This window comes from Centruroides sculpturatus, unplaced genomic scaffold, assembly GCF_000671375.1.
Source record: "Centruroides sculpturatus isolate CEXI.00-Female unplaced genomic scaffold, Cexi_2.0 scaffold247, whole genome shotgun sequence".
Lineage (NCBI taxonomy): Eukaryota > Metazoa > Arthropoda > Arachnida > Scorpiones > Buthidae > Centruroides > Centruroides sculpturatus.
Window position 1 is genome coordinate 137,493 of NW_019384615.1, and position 18,485 is coordinate 155,977.

Sequence of the window (18,485 nt, forward strand, 5' to 3'; positions counted from 1 at the left end):
AAATAAATGTTGAGAGTGTAAATAACTTGTAAAATCTCATTTGTCATTTTTTTTCCTTTTATTTAACTCGAAAGAATTGGTAAAAATTCTAAATTTTCCAAAATAACAGCTTTGACATGTATATATATAAATTGTATAAATTCGAGTATAAAAATAAAACTAACTAAAGGAAAATTTAATTATAGAGAAGAAAGACGAACGGCCAACGTAATTGCTCTGCAGCCTGGAGTAGAATGCCTGGTGCTAGATAGAGAGTAAGTACACCATCTTTTTCCCCCCTCTTATAATAATTTTAAGTACTATTGACTGAATAAAAACTGCATATTTAAATGTAGGTCCTTCAATCAATTAATTGGCGATCTTCAAGAGTTGCAAGATAAGCATTACGACGACAGTTCTCTTTTAAAAAGGTATAAATTATATCGAAATTTTTTACTATTTTTTTGTTACTTTTAATTTTTAATGACGGTTAAAATTTATTTCGTTTTATAGACTTTCTTCTTCGATTCCAATTTTTTTAGCAGACGAAAAAGAACAAGAACTGTCTTCTGTTACTTTGGAAAATTTACAAATTATCGCGACTCTGGGAATTGGAGGATTCGGAAGAGTCGAATTGGTACATTTCATTTTATGTTTTTATTGGTTTCAATTAATATTATTGCAGCAAAGGATTGTACATAAATTGCGTAATTCTATTTTTATACTTTCCAACTACCATCCCATCTCCTGCAAAGCTTCGTAACGCCGTCGCACACGCCCAAGTCAAAATTACATAACGCGTATCCTCTATGGACTCCTTCATTGTACTAAGGAATACTACACAGCGCGGGTCATCTAACGTCACATTATTTTATTAATTACCTAAAAAGGAGTGACTTAAACGTTATAGTTCGTTATACTTCAGAAACAGAAATGAATCATTATCCGAGAGTTAAGATCCTAGTATTACGTAACGTTTTTGTGAACACCCTACCATAGCTGCGTTACGTAATTTATGGATAAACCCTCAATTAATTTGTTTTTATAATTGAGAAGTTATTTTAAATTAGAATCGATTTATAACAGTAAGTTTTTCCAGTGATTTTACAGTAAAACCTTCTATTTGACGCCGTATTCGTAAAGAATCAACGGATACTTATATAGGAATCTTATCCATGAATTACTGAATGTACGATTTTGCATTGCAAACATTTTTTTTTCATCGAATCACGTGGCTTTCGTTCTTTCAAACTCGTACTTATGCGTAAACCTCATTATTGTTTGATGTACAGTACATACAGTACAGTACATCAAATTATCGCAACACTCGATTTAGTGACGATTTCAGAAAAATTACACTATTTAATCTGAAAGATTACTCTATTTAAACTAACAATTAAAATTACTGAGTGTTTATTATTGACGTCAAAATTACGCTTTTTTATTTTATTGGATAATGAAAATTGCACTCAATTGAAATTTACTGAAAAATTCTTTTTGGCTAATTTATTAATTAAATAAATTTTGTAAAAGTGATCAAACAATTCATCTTTAATGATTGATTAAGTATTGATTAAAAATTAATAAATTTTTAATTAAATTAATTTCGTATTTGATAATTAAAGGTTCAACTTACTACTGACAAGGAGAAGACCTTTGCATTGAAATGTTTGAAGAAACATTACGTGGTAGAAACTCAACAACAGGAACACGTTATAAGCGAGAAGAAGACGATGATGATATGTAGGCATCCTTTCATCTGTAGGTAAGCTGAATTTCTTGAATTTTGAATATAAAAATTCCATATTTTTATATATAAGACTGCTCCAATATATAATACCATTTATTCGTTCTGATTGAAAAAAAAATTCACTTTCTTTCATGTTCAAATATTTCTTTAAATAAACCTAATACCGTTTCTATAAAGCAACTGAACTACTTTAAGGCTGATTGTAACTCACGCCGTTTCCAGCAGATGGCATTAAGAATTTAATGCTTTTTCTATGGAAAAATCCTTTTTCAAAAATTCTCGAAAACGGAAGGTGCTAGAACCAAATAGTTTTCTGCGTTAGAATCCTATTTAATTCTTTTATTAACGTACGGTTCAGAATTTTGAAAATCGAATTAGTTAATTTTCTACAAATTTTTTACCACTAAAAATTCGTAGAAAATTAACTAATTCGAGTTTCAAAATTCTAAACCGTACGTTAATAAAAGAATTAAATAGGATTCTAACGCAGAAAACTATTTGGTTCTAGCACCTTCCGTTTTCGAGAATTTTTGAAAAAGGATTTTTCCATAGAAAAAGCATTAAATTCTTAATGCCATCTGCTGGAAACGGCGTGAGTTACAATCAGCCTTAAAGTAGTTCAGTTGCTTTATAGAAACGGTATTAGGTTTATTTAAAGAAATATTTGAACATGAAAGAAAGTGAATTTTTTTTTCAATCAGAACGAATAAATGGTATTATATATTGGAGCAGTCTTATATATAAAAATATGGAATTTTTATATTCAAAATTCAAGAAATTCAGCTTACCTACAGATGAAAGGATGCCTACATATCATCATCGTCTTCTTCTCGCTTATAACGTGTTCCTGTTGTTGAGTTTCTACCACGTAATGTTTCTTCAAACATTTCAATGCAAAGGTCTTCTCCTTGTCAGTAGTAAGTTGAACCTTTAATTATCAAATACGAAATTAATTTAATTAAAAATTTATTAATTTTTAATCAATACTTAATCAATCATTAAAGATGAATTGTTTGATCACTTTTACAAAATTTATTTAATTAATAAATTAGCCAAAAAGAATTTTTCAGTAAATTTCAATTGAGTGCAATTTTCATTATCCAATAAAATAAAAAAGCGTAATTTTGACGTCAATAATAAACACTCAGTAATTTTAATTGTTAGTTTAAATAGAGTAATCTTTCAGATTAAATAGTGTAATTCTTCTGAAATCGTCACTAAATCGAGTGTTGCGATAATTTGATGTACTGTACTGTATGTACTGTACATCAAACAATAATGAGGTTTACGCATAAGTACGAGTTTGAAAGAACGAAAGCCACGTGATTCGATGAAAAAAAAATGTTTGCAATGCAAAATCGTACATTCAGTAATTCATGGATAAGATTCCTACATAAGTATCCGTTGATTCTTTACGAATACGGCGTTAAATAGAAGGTTTTACTGTAAAATCACTGGAAAAACTTACTGTTATAAATCGATTCTAATTTAAAATAACCTCTCAATTATAAAAACAAATTAATTGAGGGTTTATCCATAAATTACGTAACGCAGCTATGGTAGGGTGTTCACAAAAACGTTACGTAATACTAGAATCTTAACTCTCGGATAATGATTCATTTCTGTTTCTGAAGTATAACGAACTATAACGTTTAAGTCACTCCTTTTTAGGTAATTAATAAAATAATGTGACGTTAGATGACCCGCGCTGTGTAGTATTCCTTAGTACAATGAAGGAGTCCATAGAGGATACGCGTTATGTAATTTTGACTTGGGCGTGTGCGACGGCGTTACGAAGCTTTGCAGGAGATGGGATGGTAGTTGGAAAGTATAAAAATAGAATTACGCAATTTATGTACAATCCTTTGCTGCAATAATATTAATTGAAACCAATAAAAACATAAAATGAAATGTACCAATTCGACTCTTCCGAATCCTCCAATTCCCAGAGTCGCGATAATTTGTAAATTTTCCAAAGTAACAGAAGACAGTTCTTGTTCTTTTTCGTCTGCTAAAAAAATTGGAATCGAAGAAGAAAGTCTATAAAACGAAATAAATTTTAACCGTCATTAAAAATTAAAAGTAACAAAAAAATAGTAAAAAATTTCGATATAATTTATACCTTTTTAAAAGAGAACTGTCGTCGTAATGCTTATCTTGCAACTCTTGAAGATCGCCAATTAATTGATTGAAGGACCTACATTTAAATATGCAGTTTTTATTCAGTCAATAGTACTTAAAATTATTATAAGAGGGGGGAAAAAGATGGTGTACTTACTCTCTATCTAGCACCAGGCATTCTACTCCAGGCTGCAGAGCAATTACGTTGGCCGTTCGTCTTTCTTCTCTATAATTAAATTTTCCTTTAGTTAGTTTTATTTTTATACTCGAATTTATACAATTTATATATATACATGTCAAAGCTGTTATTTTGGAAAATTTAGAATTTTTACCAATTCTTTCGAGTTAAATAAAAGGAAAAAAAATGACAAATGAGATTTTACAAGTTATTTACACTCTCAACATTTATTTTACTGAGAAAAAAAAAAGAAATCATTTATAAACAATGCAATTTAAACTCTCTTTTTTATGTTGTGATGTCTTTAAAAATTATTTATTAAATATTAAATTATAAAATTACAAAATTTAAATAAGTAATCTGATTAACATGGATGAATCGTATGCATTTGTCTTGTCAACGTAATGTACAGTACACTTTTACGTCAACTTGACACTTGTTCATTACACGAAAGATAAAAATGACGTCAGATTGACGTAAAATTGTAAACTATTCTGAAAAAACGAATGTACTTATAAAGTTCATCAATATAAAGTAATATAAAAACCAATATTTTTAATGTATCGTATCATTCAATTGTGGATATTTTCATATTATTACGTCAGATTAACACAGCGAGTAACAAAACAAAGCATTTATTTTTATATAAGAGTAGACTTTACAAGTAATATCTTGATAAATAAATTACTATCGCTTAAAGCGCTTATAATAAATAAATAAGCTTTTAATTAAATATTTAAAGCTTTATTGATCAAAGTTTCTGGGAAAATGGGAAATTATTTTGGATGTATAAATCGTTGGATCTTCATAATTATATTAGTTTTGTAGTAATATTTTTGGAAGGAAATGTTTAATTTTGAAGAAATTAACGTGTGTTCGAGTTTAAATAATCGATTTATTTAAAGAAATGATACGTATTAATGTTATTTTAATAGAAAACTTTATTTAAAAAAAACGAGTAGGCCTAATACATAATATCGGTATAAGCTCTACTAGTTGATACTTGAAATAAAATTACATAAATATATAAGTGGCATTCAGGCTGGATTTGCATTTAGGCTAAGCCAGCTGCAGCTTAAGGCCTCACATTTTTACGTATCATGTGTTTGGTGAGAGAAGAGCTGTTAGATGTTATAGCTTTAGCGTCACAAACCCAAATCTAGCCCTGATAGCATTTTAATTCAATAGCCAATATATGTGTGTTTGCTTATTTATTGATTTATAAGAAAGCAATATGTGTGTGTATGTGTAATTATAAAAGATACAATTAATTTTAAAAAAATAAACAAAACGACTAAGTTACATCAATTAATAACGCATCAATTTTCTGATTTTATTAGCAGGGAGAACTGTATCAAATCTTTTCTTTCAATTTAAATAAATTAAATTATAACGTTTACTGTGTTAAAAAAGAACCATTTTTTTATTCATTAACGCTAATAAGATTTTGGAATTTCTGGAATTCGTGAGAATGGCGATATATACTTAGTCTCTTCACCTTTAAAAAAGAATTTCTGCGCTACTTGCCTGCTTAGCGTTAACTGCTGCATAATTCGGAATCTACACTTAATTTAAACGATACAAATAAATTCTTTTGTCATATCCCACAAGGAACACTTTCAAATTTTAAAATGATACATCTACAAAATGAAATACAGATGTACTAAAATTAATTATATCATTTACATAAATTACGGTCTTAGACAAAGGGATTTTCAGTTTTGTTGTGTAGCAAGCGTATGTGCCACTAATGTACACGTTGCAACTATTTTATTGTTTGTATACTTATTCATAATGATTCGAATCACTGAATATTCCCTTTCACAAGTATTTGTTACGCGTTACTTTCAGAATCCGCATATGTTCTATCTAACTGACAATGAGTGTTGTCCTGTTCTAATTTTGCTTTATTATCAAATACTAAATATGGTAATTAGTATTAATGTATCGATTTAGTTACAGAATTACTCAGGATAAAGTGAAAATCTATAATTTAGAGTACCGTTATCCACTCGTTATTTCAAAATGCATGGCTAACATGCTAAAAGAATTTGTCAGTCGTACAACATAATAGTTAAAATAAACAAAAAATAAATTTATAATAAAATGCCTAGAAGGCGTATCCTTTTAGAGAAGAATACCTCTTGTTGAGTGTCACTTCCGTACTACAGTATAATAAATTTACACGTCAAAAATTTCAGTACGATTTTTTAAAATATATTCTAAAATAGTCCTATATATTCTAAAGATTAACCGTCTTATTTGAATAAACAGTTATAATTGAAAGTTCTCTTATACGGGGAATTTTTCGGGGTATGTCCCAGTTATGTCGGATCCTTCCCTGCTATTTGGGCCTGGCTAAATCTACCATGGGTATGGTTAGAAAGGCCCTCTTAGTTCCCGTGAGACTAAGAGTCTTAAAATAGACCTAAAAAAGTGCCAAGCAAAGTGGATCTCTTTCCTAAACTTGTGGAAATTCTTAAATTTTATATTAAATATAACTTTATATTAAAGAAATGAAAACAGGAGGATAAATGCCTAATCTTTTATTGTTAAATCATTATGTATATGTATTTGTCTTCCTTCTCAATTTTGTAATTTATACGGAATTTTGGGTCTTTGAGAGAGTTATAAAAGATGTGAATAATAATCTGTCATTTATGTGTTATGTATTATTGAAGGTAGTTTACCTTAGAAGAGCCTGTTCTCCGAAACATTCTCCTCGTTGCAGGATTCGAATTTCTGTTTCCTCTTCACATTCTGGTAATTTTTGAGTAACTTTAACCTGTTAATTAAAGTAAACTAATATAAATATAACCGAAAGATGCAAATGGTAATAAGGGATCATTCAAGTATTACGTCAGTAGCTTATGAGGAGGGAATATTCGTTTATATCTGACGGCTGCTGACGATGGGAAGGGAGAGTGAGTCTTTTGATGACGTAAGATTACACCGTAGTTTATTTTTCTTTCCAGTCATCACAGGCTTGTTCGAAAGTGTATTTGGAGAGAGAAAGAAGAGAAGACAGAAAAATTGTTTTAACTTTTGGCCTGATAATATAATTAGGGAAAGGGTATCTTGATTTTTTATGACTGATGCTGATGAGGAGGGATGATAGAAGAAAATGATGGCGATGAAGGTGAGGGATGATAGTAAGGAAAGCTTGTGATGATGGAGAGGAAGGATCAAACAGGAGCAAATTTTTGCTGATGTAATACTTGATCGGTCCCTAAACGAAAGTTATAAATACTAACACTTCCACTGCTGAGGATGAAAAATGTGTCCCCTCTTTCACCTTGCCGGATAATATATTCGCCTGGCGGATAGAAATCCTGAGGGTAAACCAGAGGCGCTGTTAGATAACTTCCCGTCATTTCATTCACTGTGAGAAGTTCAAAACTTCGTAAAGTTACTTCGACGGTAAAAAGTAATTTAAAAAAAAAAAAGAATTAGGTTTGATGTTTACAATTAAAGAAAAAAATATTTACGTGGTGCTTGTGAAATTTTCGATAGGCTACACTCAAAAAGTACATTTAGATCGAGTAAATTTACTCCATTTTTTAATTTTTTTTAAATCTTTAAAACTTAAAAAATAACATATTCATTCGGGAGGAAACGTACGAAATAAATCTTATATTTTGATGCATTTCATACATTTCCCCTCGATTTATATTTAAATAATTCTAAAATGCAAATATAATTATTAAACAATTTAATAATTTAACAGATTATTAGAAAGATTAAATTAAATGATATATTATGGAAGGGTGTTTTGAATGATGTGGAAGAATATAATTGATTCGTAATTATTATGGATAAGATGTTTGAAGATAATCAATATTAATTAGTTAAATAAATAAATTTTAAAATATTTTATGCCATTAAAAATAATAATCGTCATAGACCTCATTAGATCCATTCTTCTAATACGAGAGGCTAATTCATCCACTCTCAATGGAGATTCCAATAAAAATTAAATTAAAACTATGTAAAATATTGTGTATTTTTATTAAAATATTTTATATTATTTTATTTTTATATATTTTAATGCGTTTTAACTAAAATAATTCACTAAGATGCTCCCGCTTTCACTAGAAGGTCGTTGTAATCAACACAAATGATACTTGTTAAAAAACAATGGAAAACGGAAGCAATTCTGACCTGTTTAATAATCAGAATTTAAAGAGAAAATTCGAAATTTTTTCTTCAATCATTTTGATTTGTTGAAATTATAATAAATTTCATTACATTACAATTACATCTAATCTTACTTACTTATGTCTAACAAGTAAGTGGACGAAGTTCTTTAACAAGTGATGTAAGTATTTGATTTATTTTTTTACTATATTTTATAATAGTTTATAAGTGAAGCTAGGATGCTTAAAATGTATTTTTCATGTACTTTTATGGAAGAGTAGTAGCGAATTTCAGTTAAAGTATTGAGGCCAACAAGTGATTTAACTGAAGAAGTATGTCTTAAATATAACTAATTAGTATTAATGTATCGATTTAGTTACAGAATTACTCAGGATAAAGTGAAAATCTATAATTTAGAGTACCGTTATCCACTCGTTATTTCAAAATGCATGGCTAACATGCTAAAAGAATTTGTCAGTCGTACAACATAATAGTTAAAATAAACAAAAAATAAATTTATAATAAAATGCCTAGAAGGCGTATCCTTTTAGAGAAGAATACCTCTTGTTGAGTGTCACTTCCGTACTACAGTATAATAAATTTACACGTCAAAAATTTCAGTACGATTTTTTAAAATATATTCTAAAATAGTCCTATATATTCTAAAGATTAACCGTCTTATTTGAATAAACAGTTATAATTGAAAGTTCTCTTATACGGGGAATTTTTCGGGGTATGTCCCAGTTATGTCGGATCCTTCCCTGCTATTTGGGCCTGGCTAAATCTACCATGGGTATGGTTAGAAAGGCCCTCTTAGTTCCCGTGAGACTAAGAGTCTTAAAATAGACCTAAAAAAGTGCCAAGCAAAGTGGATCTCTTTCCTAAACTTGTGGAAATTCTTAAATTTTATATTAAATATAACTTTATATTAAAGAAATGAAAACAGGAGGATAAATGCCTAATCTTTTATTGTTAAATCATTATGTATATGTATTTGTCTTCCTTCTCAATTTTGNAGCTTAGTTTATTATTCTACTTGCTATTATAGAATAAAGGGAAAGTAAAAAGTATTGTAAGGGTTTAAATTTTTATCATTTCTCGATGTTTTAATGCCCTCTAAGGTCCCAAAAACACCGAAAAAAAGGAAACGAAATTCTGTATTCTGTGTATGTTTGCTTTATATCTCAGAGCCTCGGGGATTAAATATTTTGAAATTTGGCAGGAATTCTTCTATAAAAATCATTGGAGAGAAGTATAGGGAGCATAAAAGGGTGTAGGGATTATATCTCGAGTGTGGTGAATTGATGAAAATTTTAACCTATTTGTTATTTGCATTTATAATTTTTTTTAATAATTTGTGAAAGAAGATAAGATTTTTAAAATGTAATATAAATTCTTAATGATTATTACTATTGTGAGGAATGAAATTAAACAAATTAATGATAAATAAATGATTTGTACTCTAGAGAAAATTTAACAAGTCACAGTCTGTTGTTGTTAGATCTACATTTTTTTCCCTTCCTATTTTCTTTTATCTCTTAGTATTGTTGAGTTTTATGATTTTGATAAACTCTGACAAAAATATCCTTTTTCTTCTTACTTTTATTTCTAAGATTCTTATCTTTTATTGTTTTTTCTTCAAGTACTTTTCTACTTACGACAAAACAATCTCTTTTCTCATTTTCCAACTTAATATTCTCACATAAAAACAATTTACTATGATAAATTAATAAATAATAAATAATTTATAACTACTTACAACTTCCAACACATCAGCCATTTTTGATAAAATTTCATTAGAAAGATCCTTAAGCAAAGGTACGCTAGAAAATATAAGATAATGATGTTATTATCTTAAAAGTTTATTATTATATTAAATCCGATCGCTTCTAAAACCTATATAAATGGATAATTTGATAAAATAATTTTAAGAATTTCGTTAGAACTCAGTTAAACTGTTTGATCTCCGTTAACCTTTAACCTTGACTGGTACATTAAACGAAGTTAGTTAAAGTGTCGTTGCAATCGTGGTGTTAATTTGTCAGCTAATCATTGTTAAAGATAATAAATTAGCATATAAATGAAAACTGGAATCGAATAGAAAGTGATATTTTAATAAATAACTAGCAGAAATATCTTTGATTGTTTGCGTTTAAAAAAAAAAAAAACTTAATCAATAAATTTGTAAGTTAAGTTGCCAAATTTAGTACGATTTGTATGAAAATTAATCGAGGAATTTAATCAAAAATTCTCTTTTGGCTAATTATCTACACTTGAGAAAAGATTAAGGAGGATTTCTGATATATTTCGGAATTTAAAAACCCACCATTCTTTTAATTTTTCACGAAAAGCCTTTTAATATATTAGTACTATAGACTAGTGATTCTCAAAGTGTGGTTCGCGTACCATACCAGATTAGATTAGTCTGCCACCCAGACTTACTTGTTAGAGATTTTTCCAAAATGCATTCTATGTTGTTTAGCCAGAGAAAAGAGCATTTTTGCCCATTACCTATCTCTTATGTTACGTTACTGGATAAATTTTATGCCAAAATATTTTGTCTATCATTATCTAAGGTAATATTTACAGGATAAGAAGTGGAAGGGGCATAAATGGTTCTCGATTTATCTGTGATTCGGTTTAAGTGGTCCACGAATCGATAAATTAGAGAACCACTTCTATAGACGTCTTTCTATACGTAAAATATTAAAGTATGTTACTTTTATTTACTGTACAATTAACATTTATATAAATTTCTCTTAAAATTTTTTAATATTTCGTTTTTTCTTTAAATTTTTTATTGATTTTCACACTAAACTTTGGCGNCTTTTTTTTATGTATAAAATATAAAATTTCTGTCATTATTAACGGTTTTTTTGAGCGAATTCCTTTCAAAAAACTTAAATTTTATCCTATCAGAATGTTGTCTGATGTATATAAATTCATATATTTATGAAGATATTCGTATAACCACCGGATTTATACATAAATATATGAAAGATTACGTTTCTGAAATAAGAAAAAAATGATTGAATGTAGAATAAAAACACTTATCCATCCTTTAATCATCGAATAAAACCTATTTTACTCCTTAAATCCTTAAAAGTCCTGTATGTACTGTAAGATAATGTCAATATAACATGAAAATGCTTCAAATTAATGTAAAATATGTACATTTTTTTGTTATTTTATTTACTTTTAATGTAAAATTTCGGTTGTAGAGGCGTATTTTTATCCAATTTATTACATATAATTTCGTATAAGCACTGTTTTATAATTTATATTTAATTATGTCTTTTTGTATAAATTAATTTTGGGAGGAGTTTGTTTATTTTTATCAAAATTAATAAGTAAAATTAGCAAAATAGATAAAAATAATGTATATAAATATATAAGACGGTTGTAATTTTCTTTTTTTTTACAATTAATTAATTAATTAAATTTAAAAAAAAATATTAATTAATTATAAAAAGTTAATTAATTAAAAGTCTTATTAGACTGATAACTTTTAAAAAAATTCATTTCTCTTCTTTATTTTACGTAAATAACGTCATATTTACGCTAGAATTTCAACAGTTTTGGAGACATTTAAGCAATAAATTTTTCAAGTTCGGTGACCCTAAAAAAAACACACCAAACTAAAAATACACAAGGCAATAAAAATGTTTTATTGTTTACAATCGTAGAAAAGAAACATACGATTGAGAAACAACACTTTTTTTATTTATATTTTAGTCTAAATTTATGATACCTTCGTAAGAAACTCATGTTTTCTTCCTGTCTCTGTAGGCCAGTTCTCATCATGATAGCTTGAAAGAGCTGTCGATCGAGAACCCATACTTTAGTGTCGGACAAGGCTTTGAAAGATCAAAATAATAAATTATTATACTTATAATAGTTGATAAAATTGATACAACTCTATTATTTTACGATTATACATACCTCTTACGCTAGCTGTTCTGGTGCAGTTATACAAAATTGCCAGCTCTCCGAATGCTTTGCCAGGTCCCATATTTCCTATCACAGTGGAGCCTTTCAATACCTCGAATTGTCCCTCTACAGAAATTATTTTTTAAAAAACATTCATAAAAATGTCGTTCTTTGACTAGAATTCACGAAAAACCAAACATTTAAAGCAATAATTCGCCTATAAAAACGAGTAAAGTATATTTATTTTCGAGAAATTTAACGTTATTAATTAATTGTATATACGACTGAACTGCTTGTAATATTTAAAAATTAATTTAGATATATTTTAATTAATTTTTATTATTATTTTATACTTAAACTTCGTATCAAATTTGGGCACAAGAAACGTAAAAGCATACATTTTAGGACTAAATTTAGAATAATTTGACAAGTGCACCGACCTTCCACAAGGGCACAGACCCAGTTAAACATTTTTTTTTTTTTTTTTGGCATCTTTTAAGATTTTGGCTCTCGTAAAATTAATGCGTTGCGTTATTTTCAACCAACATTTCTCTATGTTATTTATTCTGTCATACCTGCAGATACAAAGAGATGACTTCCTGCATCATTTTCTTTTATCACGAGAGAACCTTCGTTGAACTCTTGAGAGTACATACACTCGACTATTTCGCGTACTTGAGAGATGTCCAAATTCTTCAAAAAGTCGTTTTCCATAATGGCGTCTTTGATCAGTTGTCTGGAACTGAAATATACGAAAATTCTCGAATTACAACGCCTGTTTAAATTTTAAAATAAAACTAATTTAATACTTATGACTTATACCCATGAGGAGGCCTTACACGATGACTTATATCCAGGTTGTCGAGAGGGAGGAACTGGGCCTTTTCCTACGGCCTAAGCTCTCCCTTTCGCTTTAATTTCGCTTATAAAAGCTTTAATGCTACTATTTATTAAGAAACAAAATCATTCTACATGTTTATTTCTTCATAAGGGGCGAAAGAAACCCGCTTTACTTAAACCCTGCCCTCTGTGGCACCGCTTATACTATATAAAAAGCTTACAAATTTCTAGAAAGATATTTAAATTAATACACATGTCAATCAGAAAGTAGTAAAATTGTTTATTTATAGAAAACTGTTTTAAAAAAGTTTTCGTTAATTAGAATCATCAATCAATTGTGTTTCTTTTGGCATTTTTTCCTTTAATTTAAACGTTAATTCTGATTTGTACAGCTGGTAACTGACGACATTCATCTTCATCTCTTTTAATTTTTATATTTTTTCAAATGAAAAACGCGATTTTCCTATTTTAAATGCGAATTTTTGGCCACTTGTTTATATAATTCATTCTCTCTTTTTGCTATTTTTGTTTTTTTTTTCTTATTCTTTTCTGCTGGCGTCAGAACTCTTGCCAAGTCAATGTCAAGGTACAATGCTTCTGTTCTTCTCTAAAAATGATGCTCTCTTCTCTTTTTTCGGTGATGACAATCGTAACTCATTCTTGAGTAACTATTAAAAGGTTATTTTAAAGCATTAAAACGCATTTTTACAATCGAAAGTATTTAATTAACGTTGTTAAATTTTCCTCTTGACAGGCTCTAAATTATTATTATTATTATTATTATTATATAATTTTATTCAATTTAAAAAAAGTAAAAATTATAAAACGACTTACCGATAATCTTTCTCATATTTTGCTATTTGAAAACTTTTAATTCCTTGACTATGAGTCTCGCCTGAAACTCCCTGTTTCTTGCTAACAGCTGTCGAATGCGTTTCGTGTAAAGTTGCCAAAATATCTGGTTTTTCATTGTTTCCTGTTAGTTTTATCTCTAGAACCGACTGAAATATTAAAAGAAAATTGTTATAAGAACAAAATATTGGAGTTTAATTCATTATAATTTAATTATAATCGTTTAATTTAATTGTTCGACTCTGAGAAAACTTTTCAGGCTGATGCTTAACTCTTATCTTCTATTGTTTCTACTTCTTACAAGGTTAGGTTCGTTTAGAATTGCAACAGTTATAAACTTCACTCGATTTTGTTTTAGGTACGTGAAAAAACCCCGGAAAACTCTACGTAATCACTTCTGGTCGGGCTCGAACCCATGACTATCCAGTCAGGGGTTCACGCCACTGATAGGTCTTAATTATATCTACTTATTAAAATATATATNCAAACTTTCGATGGCCCTGCAAACACGGAGATTATTATACTTGCAATTAGGAAGACATCAACTTTTTTCGAATAAAATTATCTATATAATATTTTATTGTTATATTGTTGACAAATATAATTTATTACTATAGTCGATAGGGTGTTGGGGTTATATAACATTCTATGATAATTTTTTATAATAAAATAAACCTATTACTTTATAGTTATATGAGTGTTTTCATAGTTATAATGTTGTAATTACAATAGTAATAGTAACATTAAACAAAATTGGAATTTTATATCGTAGAATTAGGAAAAATCTTATAATGTTATAATTTTTTGAAACTTACAAGTTAGTATAATCAATTTTAGAATAGTGCAGAAGCCATTTTATTGTTATAAATAGATAAAGTGAGAGAAAATATACAAAAGAAAACGGAGTTATACTGCATTCTATTTTTTACACAGCAATTCATTGACCGTATACGATCAATATATATATATCATCCACACGAGATACTTTAAGTGTAATAAATTTAAAGTCAAAAAGAAGGTAAATTTTACAAAGAGATAAAAGTTGAAACAGCAAACTAATCTGTCCTTTTCCAGATTTGAAAACTGAAAAATCAATGATAGGTATGTAATATTGATTAAAGTACCAGACCTTGCAATAGAACTTAGTATTGTTTCTCTCTCCAGATGTTACAAACATTCTTGTATGTTTCTTATAAAGAATCTTCTATAAGAATACTTCTGATATATTGCTACCGAGGTGTATCTATGTTATAATTTAAAAAAATGCTTGGATAAAGGTCTATTTCTCTTCACAATAAAATATATGCAGTAGTTTTACTGCATCTAATACTAGACAAGATTTATATTTATTAATTATTACTGTAATAATTTAATTACGATTTAACGTTAAGACTTAGTATGCCTGTAGTCCTATACTATTCTGGAAACTCGAATCGAATCCGGGCGAGCGAAAAACTCAGCGAATTTTGGGGATATTTAGGCCTTGACCTTTATCAAACGGCCACTTCATTATAGGTGTGGCCGATCCTTGATGAGTGTGATTAAAAAGGCTTTCTTAGACCCATTAGGATTTTATTTATAGTCATAACTAAGCATGATATGGTTACACTATGTACAGTAGATCATACATGGTGTATACCGGGCACTGTACAACAGACAGTATCATCATAACAATGATTACGCTGTTATATTGTTCAATATTGTTTATAATTGTATATTAGTGAGGATCACTGTTATTCTTGAATATTTTCTATACTTGGGGCCTCGTTATTAACTCATTGTGGTCCTGCCGAGCCCATGATGAGCTTAATTAAAAAGCCCTCTTAATGCCCATAAAACGGAAAGAATTAGGGAGAAAAATCAAACTTATTCGTGATTATGATAATAATATTCAAACTACAGGCTGAAAAATGTCTATACAGATCATCCTCAATCATATTTATGAATAATATTTACAGATTTTTATTCATAACATTCAATTTAAGATTAAATTTTTCGATAAATTTAAATGTATGAAAACTTACTACTAACTTTTAATTTTGATCTTTAATCACACATTATGGACATAGAGCTAGACGTATTAACAGTTTATCAATGTTAATACTTGTACCAGGATGATTGACATTATTTAACAATGGTTCTATATGATGAAGGGATCATTTAATCTGAGTATCTAATACATTGTTTCTTAATTTACACGAATCATAAAATGTATTTCAAATCATTCATAAATGGTGTGGGTTATCATGAGGACAACTTTACCAGCTGTTAATATTTTTGTGTTCAGTCCGTAGATTGGAATCCTCCCCATTCTGACGACAGAGTGAGGAGGATTCATGGTTAGAATGCTGGTTAGAATGGGAGGATTCCATAGATGCTGAGTCTGAAAACGAATGAGCTATGATAATTTAACGTTTGACAAGTTACAAATTGCATTTATTATTTTTAAATTTTTGGACAAAATTGTATACAGGTCATTTCTATTACCATAAATAAAATATAACAAGAAAGCCTTTTATAAAATTCGCTACAAATGCCACTTTAAATACAGTTTTTTAAAGAAAGCGAACAGCTGCATTCTTAGCTCAGTTATATTCAATGAATGTACTTATTCGTCTGTAAATAAAGTTGGAAAACTATTTTCGAGCAATATATTCGTATTATATGTCACAATAATGCGATATATCGATTAAAAAAATACTATTATAGTACGGAATCTGTATTAAATTCTGAATTCGAATAAAATAGGATCGAGAAAGATCAGTGGTAAGATGAAGTATTTAATTCATTTTTCTATAGAAAAAAACAGACAGGTGAAAGCTTACGTGTCATTAATCTATAGAAAATTGGGGAAGGAATTTGGTATTTTTATACGTCGAGAAGGGATTTTTTTCTAGTGTCCTAAGAATACTTCGGAATTACAATGGTTTCTGATCCTTTAAATGAATGCTATTTTGTTAATTAATAAAGAAACATGTTCAAAAAGAATACAAAAGTTGCCAGCTAAGGCAAAAGGCGCCCACTTTACCCCAAATACTATACCAAGCTTTCGATGGCCCTGCAAACACGGAGATTATTATACTTGCAATTAGGAAGACATCAACTTTTTTCGAATAAAATCATCTATATAATTTATATATTTAATGTACATTTAAAGCTATTTTTTATTACTTTAACAGAATTAATTATTTTTAACATTAAATTAAGTAAGAGACAAATAAAATCTGACCAGAAATTCCTTCAAATGTCATCGAGTTATGGCGTATAAGACATATTCCGAGAATCCTATTACGACATTCGTTTAATTTTAGCATTTTGATATCATTGGTGTTAACAAAAATTGGCATATAAATAATTTCAACGATGTACATAAATAAAGTTACGACGAAGTATTTAAATTTCTTATAATTAGTTTCATGTTGCACACCAAGAAACTAAAAATTCCAAATTAAAAATAATAATAATAATGTTGTAGATTTGTTATAAAAATATAAAAAAAGATTGGACGTTATATTACACGTAAATTATTATTTTAAAGTTAAATATTTACGAAAATCCACTTCATTAATGAAATCTTTAGCGGAATGAAGCTTAATTAACGTTTTTAAAATGACGATTTAGAACGTAAAATCGAGGTATTTTTTAATGATTTTTGCTTGATTTTTTTTCATAAAGGAGCTCATCCGAAAGGATATTTGATCATTGGAACATTAAACATCTCTCACGTTCCGTAAAACAAGTGAAATTAATCACGTTTAACAGTTTGTTTATCACTTAACGGTTTGAGTAAGTTTATTTACACAGAGTCTCTCCTTTTCGTCTTTCGTGTTTACAGGAAACGAAATAAAACAACTTTATTTTTGTAAAGGCCTTCTTATATTTATCTATTATTATTATTATTATTATTATTATTATCGATTTCGCAGCTTTCTTTATAAATATTTATTTTATATCTTTCCCTATAAAACTACAAATGTAAATTTTATAAATTACTAACCTAATTTCTCATGTAATAATTTTAATTCTTATTTTTAAAAAAATTAAAGAAAATTAACTTAGTTTTTAAGGTAGGTAAGAATTTTCTTCATAGTTTCGAAGGTATTTGGATGTTTAAATTGACGACAAATTTGAGATCTTGTAAATTAAACTTGGATGTTGTTTTTAGCCAGAAATTGCTGCCAAATTAGAATTTTCATGGTTTAATTTCTTCAGTTATTTTTAACAAACTAATCGAATTTCTTAACGGAATATTTCGTGTTATTGACCGATTAATCGATAATTAAAATATATAATAAAAGCTGTTTATAATTATCTATTTTTGTAAATTATTTAATGGAAAGTGTTCTTGAGTATTCGAGATTTAAAAATCCATTAGTGGCGTTTTATCCTATGGGCAAAAAGGGCAATTGCCTGGGGCCTACACCAATAGGGGGCCCCAAACCAATCTTTTATAAGAAAGTATTTCCCTCAACAAATTTTCTGGAAGAAAAATGTCTACACCGGGTCATCTAATTTAAATTTGCCTTGGCTCCATGAAGATATAACGAGCCACTGGTGACTGAGAGTGAACCACTGAACCATGATAATTGATCGCGGGTTTGCACCTCATCAATGGGTTAGCCACGGGTTATCGTTTTCTTCACGTGTCTAATATCTAAATAAGAACCAATTTGCCATAGAAAGTTCTCCAAAGAGGCA

At 28.6% G+C, this 18,485-nt stretch overlaps 1 protein-coding gene across 1 annotated transcript in view; it reads right to left on the reverse strand.

Annotated features, from left to right (window-relative positions):
- Window positions 1–18,485, reverse strand: part of LOC111625343 (cGMP-dependent protein kinase 1-like) — a 35,317-nt gene that overhangs the window by 10,305 nt on the left and 6,527 nt on the right. Inside the window, exons 2-12 of the mRNA XM_023368479.1 lie at window positions 13,770–13,936; window positions 12,671–12,837; window positions 12,108–12,221; window positions 11,917–12,022; window positions 9,925–9,988; window positions 7,283–7,360; window positions 6,719–6,813; window positions 4,008–4,076; window positions 3,852–3,926; window positions 3,646–3,769; window positions 2,518–2,657 (exon numbers count right to left, since the gene is read on the reverse strand). Of these exons, the coding sequence (XP_023224247.1) occupies window positions 2,518–2,657; window positions 3,646–3,769; window positions 3,852–3,926; window positions 4,008–4,076; window positions 6,719–6,813; window positions 7,283–7,360; window positions 9,925–9,988; window positions 11,917–12,022; window positions 12,108–12,221; window positions 12,671–12,837; window positions 13,770–13,936 (1,199 nt within the window). The remainder of the gene's footprint in view (window positions 1–2,517; window positions 2,658–3,645; window positions 3,770–3,851; window positions 3,927–4,007; window positions 4,077–6,718; window positions 6,814–7,282; window positions 7,361–9,924; window positions 9,989–11,916; window positions 12,023–12,107; window positions 12,222–12,670; window positions 12,838–13,769; window positions 13,937–18,485) is intronic.